General features: G+C 35.3%; 1 protein-coding gene across 1 annotated transcript; it reads left to right on the top strand.

The window, feature by feature from the left end:
* The first annotated feature begins 3,176 nt into the window (after positions 1–3,176).
* On the top strand, positions 3,177–7,876 carry LOC103933970 (triacylglycerol lipase SDP1-like). The gene is given in 5 exon segments (XM_009343669.3): positions 3,177–4,434; positions 4,436–4,688; positions 4,691–5,565; positions 6,219–6,362; positions 6,645–7,876. Coding segments are annotated over 5 exon segments (2,556 nt in total). The 5' UTR covers positions 3,177–4,149; the 3' UTR covers positions 7,644–7,876.
* Positions 7,877–20,559: the final 12,683 nt, after the last annotated feature.

Below are 20,559 nucleotides of genomic sequence, written 5' to 3' on the forward strand. Positions count from 1 at the left end.
AACGACATGTTCTGTGCGTGGGTCTTTTCCTTTTTATAGTATAAATATATATATATATATATATATATATATATATATATATATATATATATATATGATTGATAGTTTCCATTTATACATTTGAAAAAGAATCCTCTACGTATGCCTGGATCAAACTAAAGTTCATAAGAATTAGCAAAATGGCGGAACTTATGAAATATGCTACATCATAAGGGATGCACAAGTATGGTATGATTATTGATGTCATAATTATGTTTACGGCTATGAATGTTAGTATGTTGATTAGAACTATCTAATCATTGTGGCATGCTTATATTTATGTAGTCTGCTTATCATTGTTGCACCTCGGTGTTAGTTCTCACCTAGGGCCAAGGCTAGTCTTTCACGTGTATGTTCACCTCCACATCGCACGCTCGCCTTGGATCCAAGTAGATGCCAATCCTGTCGTATAGGTTTCATTAGGCAACTCCGACTCGTAGGTGATCGTAAATAGTGACAGTCTTCACGTGATTGTAGCACTAGAGTGTATATTATGATTACACCCAGTCCTGTCATACAGGTTGCATTAGGCAACTCCGACTCGTGTGCTAGCATAGATTGATGAGCATCAGTTCAGTCGTACAAGTCACATTAGGTGACTCCAACTTATGTGCTAGCATAGATTGTTTGAGCACCTGATTTTACTCATATTACAATTGAGATTTTGTGATTTTGAATATCCTGCCCTTAGTTACGAAATATTGTGCGATAATGAATTCTTGAGATTTTGCAGGCTACGGTAAGTATTTTTATACTATACGTAGTAAGTATATTTTAGAAACTATACTTGTTTTACAACGAGGGGTTACAATATTTTTAGAAAGGTTTTTACAAAACTTTATTTTTAGGCCCACTCACCCATGTTTTTTGCTCCTCTAGGTTTTAGCAATTGAACTTTTGTATTGATGAGGATTCTTGGCAAAATCTTAGTATAGGTGGCTATCTTTGATGGTATAACTCATACTTTACCTTACTGTACTTTACTTATCCTTTGTCATCTCGTGTGAAATGGGCTCATTCCGTTCACAGCGCACCTTTATATTTAGGCACTTTTAGGTTTAAATTTATTCACATTTCCACATCACTACACTTTATGGCTTCGTCACCCTTCGGATGTCGGCCGACACAGCTCGATTTGGAGTCCAGGTGGACGTTCCGGGTCGGAGTGTGTTAGAGCTGTACTCCTACAAGACACTATATTAAGTTCAGTGATAAATTCAAATAGTAATATTGTTGCATCTTGGTGTAGGCTAATCACAATCTGTTAAGTACACATAAAACAATTGCACACAATGCATCACAAACTTGTCGCCTCCCTATACAACATCCAACTGAATCGTTTATGACTCAAACCTATATGAACAAAAGATATAGTCCAAATCTCCATCACAAGACACCTTTCTTTGGGTATTGAAAAAACTATGAAAAGATGAAGAGTAACACAAAAGTTCAAGGGTCTCTCTGTTAATGGTGAGTAACACAAGTTATAAGAAAGCAAAAGGTGTAAAAGACTCATCCATAAGTCACTTAGTACCAAGGTTCTGAAAAATGCTAGGCATTAGTCGGGCGGCGAGCTGGGGCCTAGCGCCTAGGCGGGACTAGGCGGATTTATATTTTTTAAATAGATTTATTATATAATATATGAATAAATATATGTTTACAACAACAAAAAAACATACTTGTATAGGGAATTATAAAATGAAAAATAAAAGAATACATAAATAAATATTTATTATAAGATATGAGTATTATGTAAAATTTTAAAAATTTTCTAATATCATAAATTTTAAATTATTATTGGGCGTCACAAGACTTTTAATAAAAGAAACTCTAACTACAAACCAATAGCCGTCACCCACCCACCTCACTTTTCTCTCAAATGGCTAAATTTTCTAGATAATTGGGTCAAAGAAATAGTTAATTAATAAGTTTTTAAATATTTTTGCTTTTACCTGGCATGGGAGATTGGAATTCACCCACGTACTCTTTAATCCTTGTCCATCTAATAGGTATAATATAATAGATTCTCTCCACAGATCGCGAAGTCTCTCTCCATTCACTCTTTGCAATTTACTCTCATCCTCATTTCTCATTCTGTCTCTGCATAAACCACTTTCACTCTCATCTTCCTCCTCTGGGATTTGTGCAGAACCCACCTTCAAAACCACCTTCTGCAGAATCCATCTTCACTCAGTAAAGCATAACAATTAGTTTGAGGTCGTCGAAAATTGCAGATGGTGATGAATCGGAAATTGTAGAACCCGCCTAGACTACAGCCTAGGGCCACCCAGACCGCCTGATCCTCTCCGCTTTTTGTAAACGTCCTGGCTAAAATCGGAGCGGGGCCCCACCTCTGAGCGTCTAGGGTGATTTTTAAAACACTGCTTAGTACTATAGTCTAGTGGTATTCCTCTTTATTTATAAGTGAAAAGTCTTAGGTTTGATTCTCATCAAAGAAGAAGTTGAACCACATTACTATGGCAAACCCATTATAGGGCTTAACCCACTCCCCCACCCGTTTAGTGTAGATACTATTATTTGTTCAAAATATGAAAAAATAAAAAATAAAAAGAAAAACTCCTTCATAATCCCCACTACGAATAATAATAATGAAAATAATAATTTTTTTTTGTTGAGTACATCAATATTTTTACATTAAAGAGAGGGGAGTTCGGCTAAGCCACATAATGAGCAGCCTAACTTGATATCGAATTCACCATCTACGAGATTCGAACGTAAGACCTCTCAATTCTAAGGGAACAAAAATATCACCAGACCGTAGTACTGAGTGGTAATAAATTAAATCAATTAATATTGAAAATGCAGTAACACAAAGGCTTTGTTTGTATTAGTCTCCTACGAAGATGAGAAAACTCCCCTACAGACTACATACTTAAGTCTTTTAACTCTAATTAATAGGATGATAAGCAAAACCACTTTCTCGCATATGGTTCAATATCACAAAAGTTAGGTATTAGATTTCTACTTATGCATTTCAAATTTAAAATTCTATTATTCCGGGTTTAAAAAACAAAAACAAAAATGCAGTCTTATTTCAAAGATCGTTGCGAGGTGTCAGGCGTGGGCATGTGTCCCACAGCTTTGAAGCACCAAAAATTTTTGCTACGGAAGATCCTAAAATTTGAACGCTCTTTTGTTTCATCTGAGTTTTTTGGGCGTTCCATTTTGTCTGCTAACTTTCCAGAAATAGAAATATAATTAGAAACTTCCATCAAACAGACAATTGTGTCAGATAGGTAGCGGAGGCCCTAGCCGGAGGGCTCTCTCTCTCTCTCTCCCTCCCCTCTCTGCCACCCTATCCATATTTTTGTAAATTTCTCCCAAATCCGAATCCCATTCAAACTGATCGAGGCGGCGTCGCCACACCCATATCTTTATCCCTTCACAATTCCCAATAATACTTTAAGCAAATATAATCCAATCCCAATCCATTTGAAGGACCTGTTGTTGTTTGGAGTTTCAATTTCTTGGGGTTGTTTTTGGAGGTAATTGAGAAACTTGGGTTCTGATCTGATAACCCATTTGTCTGTTAATTTGATTGCCATGAGGATTTGAGGTGGAAGGAACCCAGTTGGATTTTTTATTTGCGAAGTTGTGTTTTTGTTTTGCTTGTTGATCAAGTTTTTCTGGGTGGAGTTGAAGGATTTGAAATTCTGGGGGTTTCTTAGGGCTTTTGGTAGGAGAAGATTGGGAAAGTACCCACCTAGCTGTTGAGTTGGTGGGGTTGCTGGAAAATTTGGGGTCAAATTCTGTCTCTTTTTGTTGCATTTGGGAGATTTCTCTGGAATTTGGAAAAGCTTCAAGACTTGGAAAATTGGTAACTAATATTTTATCTGCAACTAGTTTTTCCTTTCATTTGAGCTAAAAGGTTGTGGCATTAGATAAATCTATTTGTTGAACATTGGAATCATATCTCATCGACTTGTGTTTTTAGTTCTTCATACATCCAGGATTGATTTGTCGTTCTTTCGAAAACCTTGAGAGCTCGAAAACCGTATTGTAGTTGTATAATCTGCTGTAGGTTTTATAGCTCTTCAGCTTTGTTGCCGTAGAAATAGAGAAATACAAACATTTCCTGACTCCAAAAACATGGATATAAGTAATGAGGCCAGTGTTGAACCATTTCCTATTGGACCTTCAACCATTGTTGGCCGGACGATTGCTTTCAGGGTTTTATTTTGCAAGTCAATGTCACATTTGAGGCATCAAATGTTTCATATCTGTTTGAGTCTCGTCTATAGATTCAATAACTTTTTGGCTCCCATGCTCTTATGGTTGCATCTCCGAAACCCTCAAGGGATATTGGCAATGGTGACAATCATTGCTTTTCTGTTGAAACGATATACGAATGTCAAAGTCAAGGCAGAAATGGCCTTATCGAAGGAAATTCTGGAGAAATATGATGAGAACGGCATTGACCTATGAGGAGTGGGCTCATGCTGCTAGGATGCTTGATAAAGAGACACCGAAGATGGATGAATCAGACCTTTATGACGAAGAAGTAGTTAGGAACAAGCTTCAAGAGCTCCACCACCGTCGTGAAGAGGGTTCTCTCAGAGATATCATGTTCTGCATGAGAGCAGATCTTGTTAGAAATCTCGGTAATATGTGCAACCCTGAGCTTCACAAGAGAAACTTCATGTTCCCAAACTCATCAAGGAATACATACATGAGGTCTCAACTCAGTTGAGAATGGTTTGTGATTCAGACTCAGAAGAGCTCTCGTTGGAAGAAAAGCTGGCTTTTGTGCATGAAACTAGACATGCTTTTGGGAGAACTGCCTTGCTCTTGAGTGGGGGCGCTTCTCTTGGGTCTTTCCATGTTGGTGTGGTTAAAACGCTGGTCGAACATAAGTTTTTGCCGAGAATAATTGCTGGTTCCAGTGTAGGATCCATTATGTGTTCTGTTGTTGCCACTAGGTCTTGGCCTGAGCTCCAGAGCTTTTTTGAGGATTCTTGGCACTCATTGCAGTTTTTTGATCAGATGGGTGGGATTTTTACAGTTGTCAAGAGGGTCATGACACGTGGGGCAGTTCATGAGATCAGGCAGTTACAAATGATGCTAAGGCATCTAACGAGTAACCTGACGTTTCAAGAAGCTTATGACATGACAGGTCGAATTCTTGGGATAACTGTTTGCTCGCCAAGGAAGCATGAGCCACCTAGATGCCTTAATTACTTGACTTCACCTCATGTTGTCATATGGAGTGCAGTGACAGCTTCTTGTGCTTTTCCTGGCCTTTTTGAGGCTCAGGAACTAATGGCAAAGGATAGAAGTGGAGAGATTGTTCCATATCATCCTCCTTTTAATTTGGGTCCAGAGGAAGGGTCGATGCCAGTGCGTAGGTGGAGGGATGGTAGCTTGGAGATAGATTTACCTATGATGCAACTGAAAGAACTGTTCAACGTTAATCATTTTATTGTCAGTCAGGCAAATCCTCATATTGCACCATTGTTAAGGCTAAAGGAATTTGTGAGAGCTTGTGGAGGCAACTTTGCTGCTAAGGTATTGTTTGATGGACCTCAATTCATATCCTTTTGAAATTTATGATTTTATCCAATTTTTTTGCGTCTGTCACTGTCGTTTTTTTTTTTTTTTTTTTTTTTTTGCTAATTAGGAATATGAAATGGCTTATGCTTATCAACATGCATCTGCCTTCTTAATGCTGTTTTTTCTTTTCTGTACCTAACAACTTTGTAGAAGGTAGAAGGAAAAAGTGATGTTTTCTTATAGCTGATGAAATGTTGTATGATCATCTAGCACTAAAGGTATCCTCAGTAGCAAGCCGAAAAAAAAAAAAAAGGTAATCCTCAGTTGGGATAACAGCTGATGCAAAAACCCGGGATGCGTCACTGAGATGTGGTTAGATTTGCACTGGCTTAAGAATTATTTGTTTTGAACTAAGCTTCAGGCCACATCTTTACGGACTTGTCCAATGGCTTTGCAAAAAGCATTTTTAATCAATTGAATTAGTCTGTCATCTTGGTTAATTAGCAAGCACCTTATTGACAGTGTAGGAACATTAAGCTAGATTTTCTTATCATTTGTGCATTGGTTGTAACATATTCTTTGGATTCTTTTCGGTCTGTTACATGATTTTGTTACGTTGACACTCTGATGAGATGAATATTAATCCATTTCAGTATTTAACTATGTAGCTTGCTCATCTTGCTGAAATGGAGGTGAAGCATAGATGTAATCAGATCCTGGAACTTGGTTTTCCATTAGGTGGACTTGCCAAGCTGTTCGCTCAAGATTGGGAGGGTGACGTTACTGTTGTTATGCCGGCTACACTTGCTCAGGTGCGCGGAGAAAATAATGATTATGATGGTCTGAGTATCGCTAGGCATAACTACTGAATTATGATTGGTCGTTGTTTCCATGGAACCTTACTTAAAGTTCTTTCTATAACTTCCATTAAAGTATTTGATAACTACATTGAAGATTGATCACAGTCAAGTTTACCAAATTTCGTTAGGGACTATTTTGAAGATATCTTTCTATTTTCTTTAATCATCTGGATCATTTTTAATAATCCTTGATGGAGACTAACTAGCGTTTTGTTTTTCTGACATATTTACCAGTACTCTAAAATTATACAAAACCCAACACATATTGAGCTTCAAAAGGCAGCCAACCAAGGTAGAAGGTGCACTTGGGAGAAGCTCTCGGCCATAAAGGCAAACTGTGGCATTGAGCTTGCTCTTGATGAGTGTGTTGTAATTCTCAACCACATGCGTAGACTCAAAAGGAGTGCAGAAAGAGCTGCGGCTTCTTCTTCTTCTCATGGCCTAGCTAGTACAAACAAATTTAGTGCATCTAGAAGAATTCCGTCCTGGAATTGCATTGCTCGAGAGAATTCAAGTGGTTCCCTTGAAGAAGACCTCATTGGAGATGGTGGTTCCTCATTCCATCATGGTGTTGGCACATCTACCAGTGGAGTTCATTCTGGTAAAAGCTTTCAAACCCACCATAATATACATGATGGAAGTGACAGTCAATCCGAGAACGTTGATTTTAATTCTTGGACGAGATCTGGTGGACCCTTGATGAGGACAACATCAGCAAATAAGCTCATCGACTTTGTCCAAGATTTGGACATTGATGCTGAATTGAACAGAAGGGTGCTGACTAATCCTAACTCAATGACGCTTCAGATGGGAGGCAATAATCATTATTATCAAAGCCCGAGAGGTACAACACCTGAAAGAAGTCCCGAAAGCATAAAATTTGATAAGAGGGAGTTTGGAAGCATGGTTTCAGCAAATGGTTCTAGCATCACGGTGACTGAAGGTGATCTGTTGCAGCCTGAAAGGATACCTAATGGGATTGTATTTAATGTTGTGAAGAAAGAAACATTGTCAAGTAGGAGTAGTCATGACGGGGAAAATTACAGGAGTGAAGAAGCTGAATGTGTGCAACTTGACAGTCTGGAAAATGACATGGACGCTAGGTCTGCATCTGAAGATGATGATGCCGATATCACTTCCGCAGCCTTCTTAAATGAAACGGAACCCAATTGCCTGTCAATGGATCAACCTAAGGAAGAAGATTGTAATCATCAGAGCACTGTGGATGGCTAATTTGACCGTACGTTCTGCTTACGTATTTTATTCGACAATTCGATCCAAAATAAATACTGTAGTTGCTTGAAGCTTACGTTTTAGCGTTGCACTCATTTGCTTCTGCAGGTAATTAGTAAAAGAAAATGATCTTGAGCTCTGCATACATCTAGCCCATGAATATGTAAATTACTTGCTTACACAAGTTGTACACGATTGTGATTCATATGGATCAATGAATGAAAAAAGGAGTACTCTCTGTGCATTAGGAAGTTTTAGAAATATTCTCATGGTCGCTCATCCGTAGATTTAATATCAATATTTGGAAACAAATTGATGTGCATTTAATGATTTATCTCAACTCTTGATATCAAATAAAATAGGTAGTAACCTTGAATCATGTCAAACCCCTTAGTTAGAATGGGATTCCAACTCAACACGTTTCCTTTTGAGATTTTGAGAAGAGTTGTTCTTTGGAGAGCACAGTACGATAAAAGTTGTAAGCTGTGTTCAGGGAGGGAATTATTGTTTATAGTTGGCCTGTATAGTAGAATCAGTCGGAAGCTTGAGAGACAGTAGTTTACCATGTGATGGATATCAGCAGTTTGAGTCTGCTTATCTCCAACTCGCGAATTAGCCAATACAAAGCTATATGATATCATCCAATAACGTTCATGTGGGCAAAAGTTAAGAAACTTGATTGTGGATGGATGTCTCATGGAATTTCTTGTCAAACCACTTGTGATAAAATATTGCACAACTTTGTCATCCCTAAAACGCATTTCATGTGTGACACTTATTTAATTTTAATTCTATATCTAAATTTAGGCACCAAGGTTTGCCTTGTCCCGAGGGTGAAGAGAAATTTATATAAAAATAACAAAAACTAAAACAAGATAAATTCATAAAAAGAAGTGCCCAAGATAATATATAAAAGAAAGCAATAAAATCACATAGCTTTTGACATTAGCGGTTGAAGCTTTGATTTTAAGAAAGGTGAGCGAAGGTAATGTTACTTCTTCTCGTGGAAACACTTGAAATGATCTTTCTTTTCCTTTTGGTTACAAAAAGTCTAGCGAGATTAGATAGTCTCATCATCATGTATATCCACAATTTTGATCCGAAAGAACTTACGCATAACAACTAACTATCAGTTATTATCAGTATAAATTTAAATATGAATTTACAGATCATGCATTAACAATAACAGCTGCTAGCAACGAAAATTGCTGGTAGTACTAACCGGAACAGTTAACAACGAGAAAGTAATGAAATCCTTTCGGTCAAATTATTAATCTTTGACAGATTAATTGATTTGTCGTAGGTCCCTCATCTTTTCCTTTCTTGCTTTTATAATGTGTCCAAAGTGGACCGACTTCTTTTCTGGTTCTGCTGTTTCATAATCATAATGGAGAGAGAGGACTTTTCCTAAATAGGAGAGAGTGGGACCAATGGGTTCCAATTTTCACACACACAGACATGACATCGAAAACCCCTTTTCAAAGTATGAAAGTTCTATAACCTGAATTGGGATTCCACTTCTAATTCTGTATACATCACATACTTAAAAGTATTAAACATTTTAGCATTCTGGGAATATATTTTATTGTGTTCCCAGCATCCAAAGTAATGCATAAGTCTTTTCTCTTTTCGACGTGAAATTCATACTATAAAGAAATTGAGATTTCATTAAAAAATTAATGGAAAATATGAATACTAACTCGTCTAAACTCACACACAGAGCTTTCTTACCCAACGGCGTTACAGGACGTCGACATTGGCCATTAAGGAGATTAGGCAGCAATTGAAAGAAGGGGTGTGCTATCCACACACCTCATTTTACTTTTCACACACCTTTGATAATTTATGTCCGTTGATCTTTTTCAATTCATCTGATCCGACGACCGAAAATTAAAAAGGTGTGTGAGAAGTAAAATGGGATGTGTGAATATCACACCCCTTGAAAGAAATGCTTGAAAAGGTCATGGTTGGCCTAGTAGATCCTCCTGTGCCTCGCCCCTTTCTCTAAAGGGCCTTGATGTCGAAGAAGGATCTAATTACATCACATTGCCAAAATAAGTACATGCAAAGTTTTTTCTCTTCTTAATGCGAGATTCATGCTCTTAATAAAGCAGCAATACAGAAAACATGGTAGAACTAGAAAAATCTCAAGCTATACATGAATTAGCTGGAAAAAAATACACAGATTATTTGGAACCATTCGTGATCGTGTATTGGAAGGCGGAGAAAAGTAGTGGATAGCAAAGAGTCAAACACCATTAGCTTCGTTTTCTATGAATGCAAAATGCAATTAAAATACAATATGCGTCGTGTGGATAGTGTCAGTGTGTAGCATGTGTGGGGGTGGTCCAACATTGCCCACTGAGTTTGGGGAAATTAGAACGACGTGGGTTGTCAAAAAAACAAAGTGCCCGCCGTCTCCCCCAATGGCCAAAAGGTAGCATCACAGAGAAACTAAAATTGAATATCCAGTTGTCTGCTGTGCGCCTCGGTTTCTCCAGTTGTCTCCGCGTGCTGCCCATCGTTTTCACCTCTCGCCTGTACTGTGGAAACTCAAATCAGTTTTTGGTTATTGATTTGGCGTGTCTGATATTTTGTTGCGGGTAATATAATAAAGAAATCAAAATTTTAAATTAAATTTGTAAATCAAATGATATTATTATTACTTAAATATTGATTAACATTCTTATTTTTTATTGATTCCACATCATTTGGTTTATAAAATTTGATCTCCTTAGTATTACCTTTTGATTATTGTCTTCTTACAAATTGATAATTTCGTCATTTTTCTCTAGCTACAATTCTACATAATCATGTGTTTGGATGAAGAAATAGGATACTACTAAAAGTATTATATTCAAAAGATAAAAGTAAGTTATAAAGTCATCTTTGGCTCCAAATAACGCATGCAAGTTACATTTCCATTGGTACGCATTCAAATTTAATGAAATCAAACTTTGCTAACTTTTATGCATAATTGAGGAATTAAGTTAATTTTAGCATTAAAATTTGTATCTATCAAAGGTGACGTCTAATTCCTTTTTTTTATTTAAATACTTTTAACCTTCCATTATATCCAAAGTCACATATGACTCTAAATATGTGACTTTAAATATAACACCAATGTATGCTAATTTCAACTTTCCTCATGGTCCAGAAGTGAGTGTTGCTGTTGAACATATAGTTGAAAGGGTTCAGGCAGTAAAGAACGAGGTTGTTGCGAAAACTAACTCAAACAAATTCCAAAATCAAGGCTGCTGCTAATAAACACAGTCGCTCACATGTTTTTCAAGTTGGTGATTCAGTCATGGTGTTCCTACGAAAGTAGCGTTTTCCATTAGTCAATACAGTAAATCTGGCCCACACAAGATTGTGCACAAAATCAATGACAACGCATGTGTGGTGGATTTGCTGGCATCGATGGGAATTTGTACCACTTTCAATGTTGTTGATCTGCATCATTTCCATCCTGATAATGTTCCATTATATCTTGATCACTCGATGACTGAGTTCTTTACAAGGAGAGGAGACTGACGTCGGATCGGAATAAAGAAATTGTTTGACGATGCGGCAGTATACAGACATTCGGAGGAGTTTAAAGGGTCAAAACAACGTTTTTTAAATAGTTTTGGGGTTGTTTTGTAAATTTTGCAAATTTTATTTTATTTTGTATTTATTTGCTTTGTCGTTAGGTTTTGTGGAACTATATAAGCAAAGCCTATTGTTGTATTTCATCAGCTTTTCCATTGAATAAAATTTCCTTACTCTCAAATATTTCTAGAGTTTCAGGAACCTTTTTAGAGGAATCATTCGTGAACCCTAACCTATACATTCCGTTGCATCACAACGGGAAAAACACAGTTTTGAAGACCCATTTGATTCTTCATGACCTACAAGCAGAAAATCCCATAATTCACAGCCATAAGAAGCTTTCTCAGTTGAATTCCTCGTGAAGAGAAAGGGAGGCGAAAGGAATACGCAACACGAAGAGTAAAGGAAACGAAGAGACGTAGTGGTGTGCATACCACAATGGGTAAATCACCATTTTTTATTGTATATACTTCGGTTCCCCGGCATGTGGTGGATCCTGTAAAGCTTCCTCGTCGCCTAGGAGTGAGTGTTGCAGCTGAATATATGGCTGAAAGTGTTTAGGCAGTAAAGAACGACGGTTGTTGCGAAAACTAGCTCAAACAAATTCCAAAAACAAGGCTGCTGCTAATAAACATCTTCGCTCACAGGTTTTTCAAGTTGGTGATTAAGTCATGGTGTTCCTACGAAAGTAGCGTTTTCCATTTCGTCAATACGGTAAGCTTGACTCATATTGGATTGTGCGCAAAATTAATGACAACGCGTGTGTGGTAGACTTGCTGGCATCGATGGGGATTTGTAGCATTTTCAATGTTGCTGATCTGCAACATTTTCATCCTGATAATGTTCCATTATATCTTGATCACTCGATGACAAGTTCTTTACAAGCAGATGAGACTGACGTAGGGGTCAAAAAATTGCTTGACAATGCAGCAGTATAGAGACGTTCAGAGTCGTTTAAAGGGTCATAACAATGTTTTTATTAGTTTGGGGTTGTTTTGTTAATTTTGCAAATTTTATTTTGGATTTATTTCCTTTGTCGTTAGGTTTTGTGGAACTATATAAGCAAAGCCTACAGTTGTATTTCAGCAGCTTTTCCATTGAATAAAATTTCTTTATTCTCAAATAACCCTAGAGTTTCAGGAGCCTTTCTAGAGGAATCGTTCGTGAACCCTAACCTATACATTCCGTTTTGGCACAACGAGAATAACATAGTTTGGAATACCCATTTGATTGTTCATGCCCTACGAGCAGAAAACCCCATAATTCACAACCATAAGAAGCTTTCTCAGTTGAATTCCTCATGAAGAGAAAATGAGGCGAAGAGAATACGTAGCATGGAGAGTAAAGTAACCGAAGAGCCGTAGTGGTGTGCATACCACAACGGGCAAGTCAACATTTTTAATTATCTATACTTCGGTTCCCTGGCATGTGGTTGATCTTGTAAACCTTCCTCGTGGCCTAGGAGTGAGTGTTGCAGCTGAACAAATGGCTGAAGGGTTCAGGCAGTAAAGAACGATGTTGCTGAGAAAATAGCTCAAATGAATTCCAAAAACAAGGCTGTTGCTAATAAACATCGTCGCTCACAGGTTTTTCATGTTGGTGATTTAGTCATGGTGTTCCTGTGAACGTTGCATTTTCCATTTGGCATGTACAGTAAGCTTGACCCATGCAAGATTGTACACAAAATCAATGACAACGCGTGTGGTGGATTTGCTGGCATCGATGGGGATTTATAGGACTTTTAATGTTGCAGATCTTCATCCTTTCCATCCTGATGACGTTCCATTATATCTTCATCACTCGATGACGAGTTCTTTTTAAATAAGAGGAGACTAACGTAGGAATAGAGAAATTACTTGACGATGCGGCTGTTTAGAGACATTCGAAGTCGTTTAAAGGGTCAAAACAATGTTTTTATTAATTTTGAGGTTGTTTTGATAATTTCGCAAATTTTATATTGTTTTGCATTTATTTCCTTTGTCATTAGGGTTTTGTGGAAGCCTATACTGTATTTCAGCAGCTTTTCCATTGAATAAAATTTCCTTACCCCAAATATACCAAGAGTTTTAGGAACCTTATTAGAGGAATCGTTCGTGAAAGCTAATCTATACATTCCACTGCGTCATAACGGGAAAAACACAGTTTTGAAAACCCATTTAATTGTTCATCATCTACGAGCAAAAACCCCATAATTCACAGGCATAAGAAGCTTTCTCGGTTAAATTCCCCGTAAAGAGAAAACGAGGCGAAGAAAATACGTAGCATGGAAAGTAAAGGAGATGAAGAGACTTGTTTGGTGTTATGATTTTGATTTTTAATTTAAGAGAGAACATAATCAAATTGAAGAGTTAATGCTCTTAAGTTGGCTAAACCACACAATGGACAGCCTAATTTGGTATTGAATTCGTCATCTACGAAATTCGAATCTAAGACCTCTCACTTCTAAGTGAAAAAAATATACTACCAGATCATAGTACTGGATAACCATATGCAAAAAATTAGACAAATTATAAAAAGGCCACATATCCAAATGGGTGTAGAGGATTTAGACTCTATAAACACTACACGAAACGAAGGAACACCATGAAGCATCAAAAGTAGACAGAGGTTAATTACCATCAGAAGCATATGGACAGAGGGAGGTAAGGCCTAGGAGGGCACATGCCCCCTCTCACCCATTTTTATGCATTAAAAATTATTCTATTAATCATATCAAAATAGTGAAATTTTCTTTTTAGTTTTTAAATGTCTCTTCGTCCTTCATTTTTTTTTCCACGCACTCTAATGTCTAAATCTTGTTGAGTTACATGCATTTGATTAATTAATACAAATGAATATTGGATTGTCAATACAACAATGAAAGATAAAATTAGACAATAGAGTAACAAAATTAGGCATTTGATAACTAATTTTTTCAGCATTTGTAAAAAAAAACTAGCTTTATTTGTCCAAAAAAAAGAGCTTAAATGTTTTAAGATGCCCCTCTTAGTTAAATTTCTGACTTCTTCTCTAATCAAAAAGAGGAAAAAAAAAAACTTGTACCCTCACGATTCCAATCCTGAATTTACCAAAATGGAAAAATGAATAAAAATTTGAATTTGACAAACAACTGAATAACTGAATATTCGAATGTGCAACTCGTGTACCCTAAAGAAGTAAAAACAACAACTCACGATGATATGTACACCTTATCTTTGATCTTTCTAACAAAAGTAAAGTAAAAACATTTAGTACCTTATCTTTGATCTTTCTAACAAAAGTACAGTAAAAACATTTGTTTTTTATTTTTATTTTTTCGTATAGGTGCATTTTTGTTAATCATCATAACCACTGGCGAAGCCACATCCACAGCTACAGTGGGGGTGGGCTGTAGCCTAGGGAAGATTTTAACAAATTGCAGCTATAATAGTCTATATATAAGCTTGTTATTGCTCATTGTAGGTATAATAGCCCACCCAAATCCTGCCAAAACTATTAGTTAATGTGTTTCTTAATTAATAAATAATATTTTTATTATCTTATATATTATTTTATTAGGCTAAAAGTAAAAATGATAAATTAATACATAATTAGGTTTTTCCTACTCCCCATGCTTTTTACCCTATTCATTCAAAACAAGAAAAAAAACCCTCTACCATATTCCACGAAGCTGTGTTGCTTTCCCAAGAAAAGAAAAACTATAAATCACCATCAAATTATTTTCTAATGAAATTCAACACTAGGTATGTTCTTCATATCTCCATTTAACTTATTTCTTGATTCAATTGTTAGGTTAATTTTTTTTTAAGTCCTTGAATTTGTCTATTAGGGTTAAGGATTTTGAGAATAGTTCATGTTTCATGGTTCTTGTATTTGTAACTAATAAAAAGGACTCAACGACAATATCGATTCTGATAGTAACAAAAGATTTCAATTTCATTACAGATACCTACGGCACAACTTGAATTGGCATCCCATAACCTTTTTTTTTTTTTATTTTGGGTACTTGTTATCAACAAAAGTGATAATATTTGTTCTCTTTCTATTGCTTTTTTGTACACATGTTTTATTTGTGTAAAATTAGTTGGAAAGTAATTAATAAACTGGTTCGGATTAGTACTTCATGTTCTTACTTTTATGTAGATTATTATATAAGTTTATGTAGGCGAAAAAAAAAATCATATGATTACATGCTAATAATTTTAGCTAGGCCACCTAAAAAAAAATTTCTAGCTCCGCTATTGACCGAGTATGCTCATTCTACACTTAATTATCTGTTCTATATCATTCTACACTTAATTATCTGTTCAATTTAAAAAATAAAATAAAATAATCAAGGTTAAGTGAAAGACACGTGTCAGATAATTTGGTGTGTAGTGAGTATACACAATAATTTATAGTGGTGAGCAAAAATTCTTTTTTTTTATATATAACTCGCATCTTGCTACATGCATACGGATGCGACAATTGAATTTTTATTTTATCATTTATTTTTTTAGTTTGAAAGAAGAAAGAAAAAAAAAACAATAAAATCTATATTTTAAAAAATAATAAACTTACTAAACACCCACAATCCCACTCCTTATCATGTAATGGGGTTGTCCATAAATTAGCCAAGTTTGCCGTTTCTATTAGCAATGAAATTGTATGAATAGAGAACCCTCCTGACTTCATTTAGGACCTCCTCTACCAAAATTTTATGTAATTCCTTTGAAATCAATAAAATATTGAACTTTCATCAAAAAAAAAAAAAAAAAAAAAAAAAACAGAGCAAGGAAATCTTGAATTATTTATATCTTTTGGACCATTGTTTATTAATTAAGGTTATTTTTGTCATTTTGTTTTTTACGTAACAGAAAATTTCATAGAAGGACCAAGATGATTGATAATAGACAAACTCAGAGACTATTTATATCAATTTCAATCTCAGAGACTAAAGTGAAGAGTTATGCCAATGTTAGAGACCATTTTTGCTAAAAACCCTTAACTGGAAAAGAAAAATATGGTGGCGAGGAAAAGGCTGAAATGCCTATGTGAGTCTTCTCGAACATCGAATGGATGAATTGTCATGGCAAAACCACCGGTTAATACCTTTTAGAGGGGAAAAAAACACAACCATCTTGTAAAAATTACTGTCACAGAACAGCCATACCAATCAAAATAAATTCTTAAGTTAACCCACCACAGGCTTACAAAAGTGCTTAACAAACCACAATTATAGGATCTAAAAAATCTCCTAATCTGTTATAGAATCCCCAATAATTCAACAAATCATTCTTAACCCTAAAGAAGAATCTCTTAAACCGTCACATATATTAAAAAGGTGATTTTTTTTTTTTTTTTAATCTTATCAAATGATAGATTTTATTAGATTAGGTGTTAGACTAGCTACCGATATAATTAAAACCCACACCATCAATGAAGACTCAACAACTTTCTACCATTGTGATAAAGAGTCTCTTGCCACATATATCAAAATGGTAAACCCAATCAAATTAAGCAACTGACCCGAATCTTAAAACCCAAATTAGAATTAGATGTCTTATTTTAGACTTTTGTAGACTAAACATTTATGCTTTTTAAGTTTTTGATTAAGCTTTTGAAGCATTTGATTAAGATACTCAGAGTTGAACTACTTTAGATTAATTGAAATTAATTTACATTTAAATATATGCTATATATTTTAAATGAATTCAACTATATTTAACTCTAAAAATTTAAACTTTTCAAATCTAAATGTACACCCGTACCAAATGGAAACATACCAACATTAAATGAAAACATTCCAACGTCAAACGAAAACGTATTAACCCCGAATTAAAATGTACCCAATTATAAACTATATTAAAATGAATATTCATCTTTTTGGAATGTTTAAAAATATGTTTAATTCATACACAATGCTCTAGGTAGTCTTGTTTTTTGGTAGATAAGTCTCTGGAACAACTTTTAGTTGATCGGAGATAAATCCTTATTATTGTAGATAATGCTAAGTAATAAGGATAAATCATATAATTTTGAATTAACAAAAAGGCTATTGTCTGTTGATTAATGACTCTTTCTATAAAAGGAATAATTAATTAAAGTAATTTCTTATTATTAGGACAAAAAGTAATAAAACTTATGTTTTGAAAACAAATGTACCAAAATTCAAATGCACTAAGTAATTAAATATACCATTATAATCGAACGTACTAATATAACCAAACGTACCTAACAACGAGTTTTGTTACATTCTATTTAATTTATTAAAATAAAAATTTTAATAAAAAATAAAAAAATCTTAAATCATCATAATAAGAGATGCATAAAAATAGGAAGAAAAAGGGAATGCTAACATGAATAGACATCTAATAAAATAAAAATTAAAGTACCAAAATTGTAGGGATTTAATCAAATTTGCAAAAGGAATATATGTTTATTCTATGACATTTAAAAACGAGACGTCTATATTAAAACATCCCATCTTACAACTAACCAAGCACGCCCCAAGAATTTCTCTATCTAGCTGATGTTTTCGCTCTCAATCCAATCACACATACATCAAGTTGTAGCTCTGCTCTTTTAACGGCATTTTGCCAATCCAATGTCAGATAGAATAGCTTTTTTCTTCTTTTTTTTTTTCCAGATTCTTATTAGTTTGAGGAACTACCAAATGTTTTTGTAATCTGCTACTAAGTGTCGTGTCTTGTTAAAAAAAAATCTCCTGCCGTTAAACCAACTCCAATGGTGGGCTAAATGCCAAATTTTCCTCCCAAATCCCCCCCACCCAAACATTCTCCAACCCAAGCTAAAACATTGCGCTAAAAGCCAAATGCTAAAGCTGGACCAAATACCCCCCCCCCAAAAAAAATTCCCCCCTGTGCGAGTGGATTCGCTGGTAATTGGGCCAGTCTCGGCCCGTCCACGCTCCAACACGCCCCACGTGTGCGCCTGCTAGGGTTTCTAGATAGGGTGGGCCCCTCTGTCAGGCCGTGTGTCAGCCACCCACTTGGACTCCCAACGGCTATAATTACATCCAAGGGTTGTGATTTAAGGACCGTTGGTTGATCCAACAGTCCAGATTTAAATTTCATTCTTTTTATAATATGTTATTTTAAAATACATTGAATTCAACAGCTAAGATCGAATATAATTAAATCTAACGGTAAAAAAAAGATCTAACGCCCCAAATTTAAATCCAACTGTTAAAATAATTAAAAAAAAATTATTTAACACAAAATTCACCCAAAAACTGTATAAATACCTATGTATTTGTTCAAACATCCACACAAAACTCAATTTTCTCCTACAATTCTTCCAATTTATCTTTCTACCATTTCTAAATTGTTCAACATGGTAAGAGAGCATATTAAAGGTCGTAATTGGACCTGTGAGGAAGTTGTTGTTTTATGCTTGGCATGGGTTTCTGTTAGCGAAGATGGTGCAGTTGGCACAAATCAAAATAAAAAGGTTTTGTGGAATAAAATCATTGCAAAGTTTCAAGAAAACTACAACGGCGGCAGGCAGGGACAGTGGTGGTGTTTATGATCAGTGGAAGACTATCAACAAAGCATGCACTTTATGGAAGGGAAGCTTGAAGAGAGTCATGGTTGGCATGCCTAGTGAAAGGAGCACCATAGAAATTGTGAGTTTTGTTCTTGATATTTTATTTGTCATGTATATAATATTAGTTTGCAACTAATTATTTTTATGTGTTTTTTGCATAGGGTGACAAAGCAATGAAAATTTACAAGACAAGAGTAACACCAAAAAATCAAGTTTTTAAGTTGCAACATGCTTGAGACATCCTCAAGGATTGTCCGAGGTAGGGAACCGATGTAGACCAACAATGGGGAAGATTATTTCAACATGAAGTCGCACAGACAAATGCCGGAGATGAAGGTGTTAATGAAATGACCTCATCTCCTTCTTTTGCAAGGCCATCGGGAAGAGATAAGCAAAAGGAAGCAAAAAGAAAAGGAAGTCCCAAGATCCGATGAGTGGACACTTTGCTATTGAAATTGCAAAATTGAATGAAACCCATAGCGCTCGCTAAGAAGAAACGACCCGAATGCGTTTGCAAATGAAGGAAATCTCAGATAGGGAGCAAGAGAGGTTTGAAGTTAATTTGGTGATGGAGGACCTCAACAAATACACTACAGAGAGGAAGAAGTTCTTACGTGGTAAGCAAAAAGAAATTTTGCGAAAGTCTGCCTTAATGAGTATGTTTTAAGATGATGAATCCTCTGAAACTTGTATCCCAATTCAATTACGAAGTTCATCACCTAGTGAAGATGATGGATATGATTATTAAGTTTATGTAGTGTATGAATTATGTGTTTTATTAATCAAGTTTATTAATTATCATTGTATTAAATTTATGTAGTTTATTAATTATGTGGTTTATGAATTATCAATTGTATTAAGTTAAAAAAGTTGACTTTCAACCTAACCATTAAAGTTGGTGTTAAAAGAAAAAGAAAGGGGCGTACAAAAGAAAACTCACTTTTGCAATAAAAATGTAAGACACACAACCCAACAACAAACAAACAAACAAGCACTAAAGTCATACCAAAAAGGGCGGGGCCCATATAAAGATGGTAAATGTAAGCATCACGCAATGTAAAAACAAAACAATTGAAGAGGTCATCGATTGATTCGACCAAAATGAAGAAATCATCGATTGAAACGCTTTCCATTTACATTTGTGAGAATTTTCGTCAAAATTAGCATGTTACTTTATAAAGCTTCTTTTAAGATATAAATCACAGTACTGCAACGACATGTTTTTAAGTTTAAAACAAAAAGGTAGAGGAAGATTTTGAACTGGGTTATAAAAAAAAAAGATATGGTATATTTAGAATTAACGGAAGTTTTGGTATAAAATCGGTCACAGTGAAGCTTTAAAATTTATATAACCCACTTACTTAATGAGATAAAACGTAATTGTTTTGTTAATTTTGACAAAAGTTACATATTTTGATTTCATAATAGTTTTAATAGGTCACTAATTTTTTTAATTTTAGTTCAACGTATCAAGTTTGCCTCACACGATAAGAGATTGTAGTGAGTTAGAATAAAATTGTCGCAAACATTACTAGCTGTAAAAAGAATATATTAAATTTATTTATTTTTTCCTATTATTATTAAATTGGCATAATTAGTGGGATATTGTTAAGTTAACGGAACGGGTGAAATTTCGTAATTAGCACATATATAAATCAGCCGATTGAAAAGGTTCACCCACGAAGCTTCCTGGAAGTTGCCATGGCAGTGCCTTCACTCCCACCATTTAACCCCCCATCCCTTCCTCTCTGCTTCCCATCTCTTCCTTTCTCTCTCCTCCTGCTCATCATCATCATCA

Source organism: the organism of the source record quoted next, unplaced genomic scaffold, assembly GCF_019419815.1.
Source record: "Pyrus x bretschneideri cultivar Hongxiangsu unplaced genomic scaffold, Pyrus_bretschneideri_v1 Contig9, whole genome shotgun sequence".
In the NCBI taxonomy this organism is placed as follows: domain Eukaryota; kingdom Viridiplantae; phylum Streptophyta; class Magnoliopsida; order Rosales; family Rosaceae; genus Pyrus; species Pyrus x bretschneideri.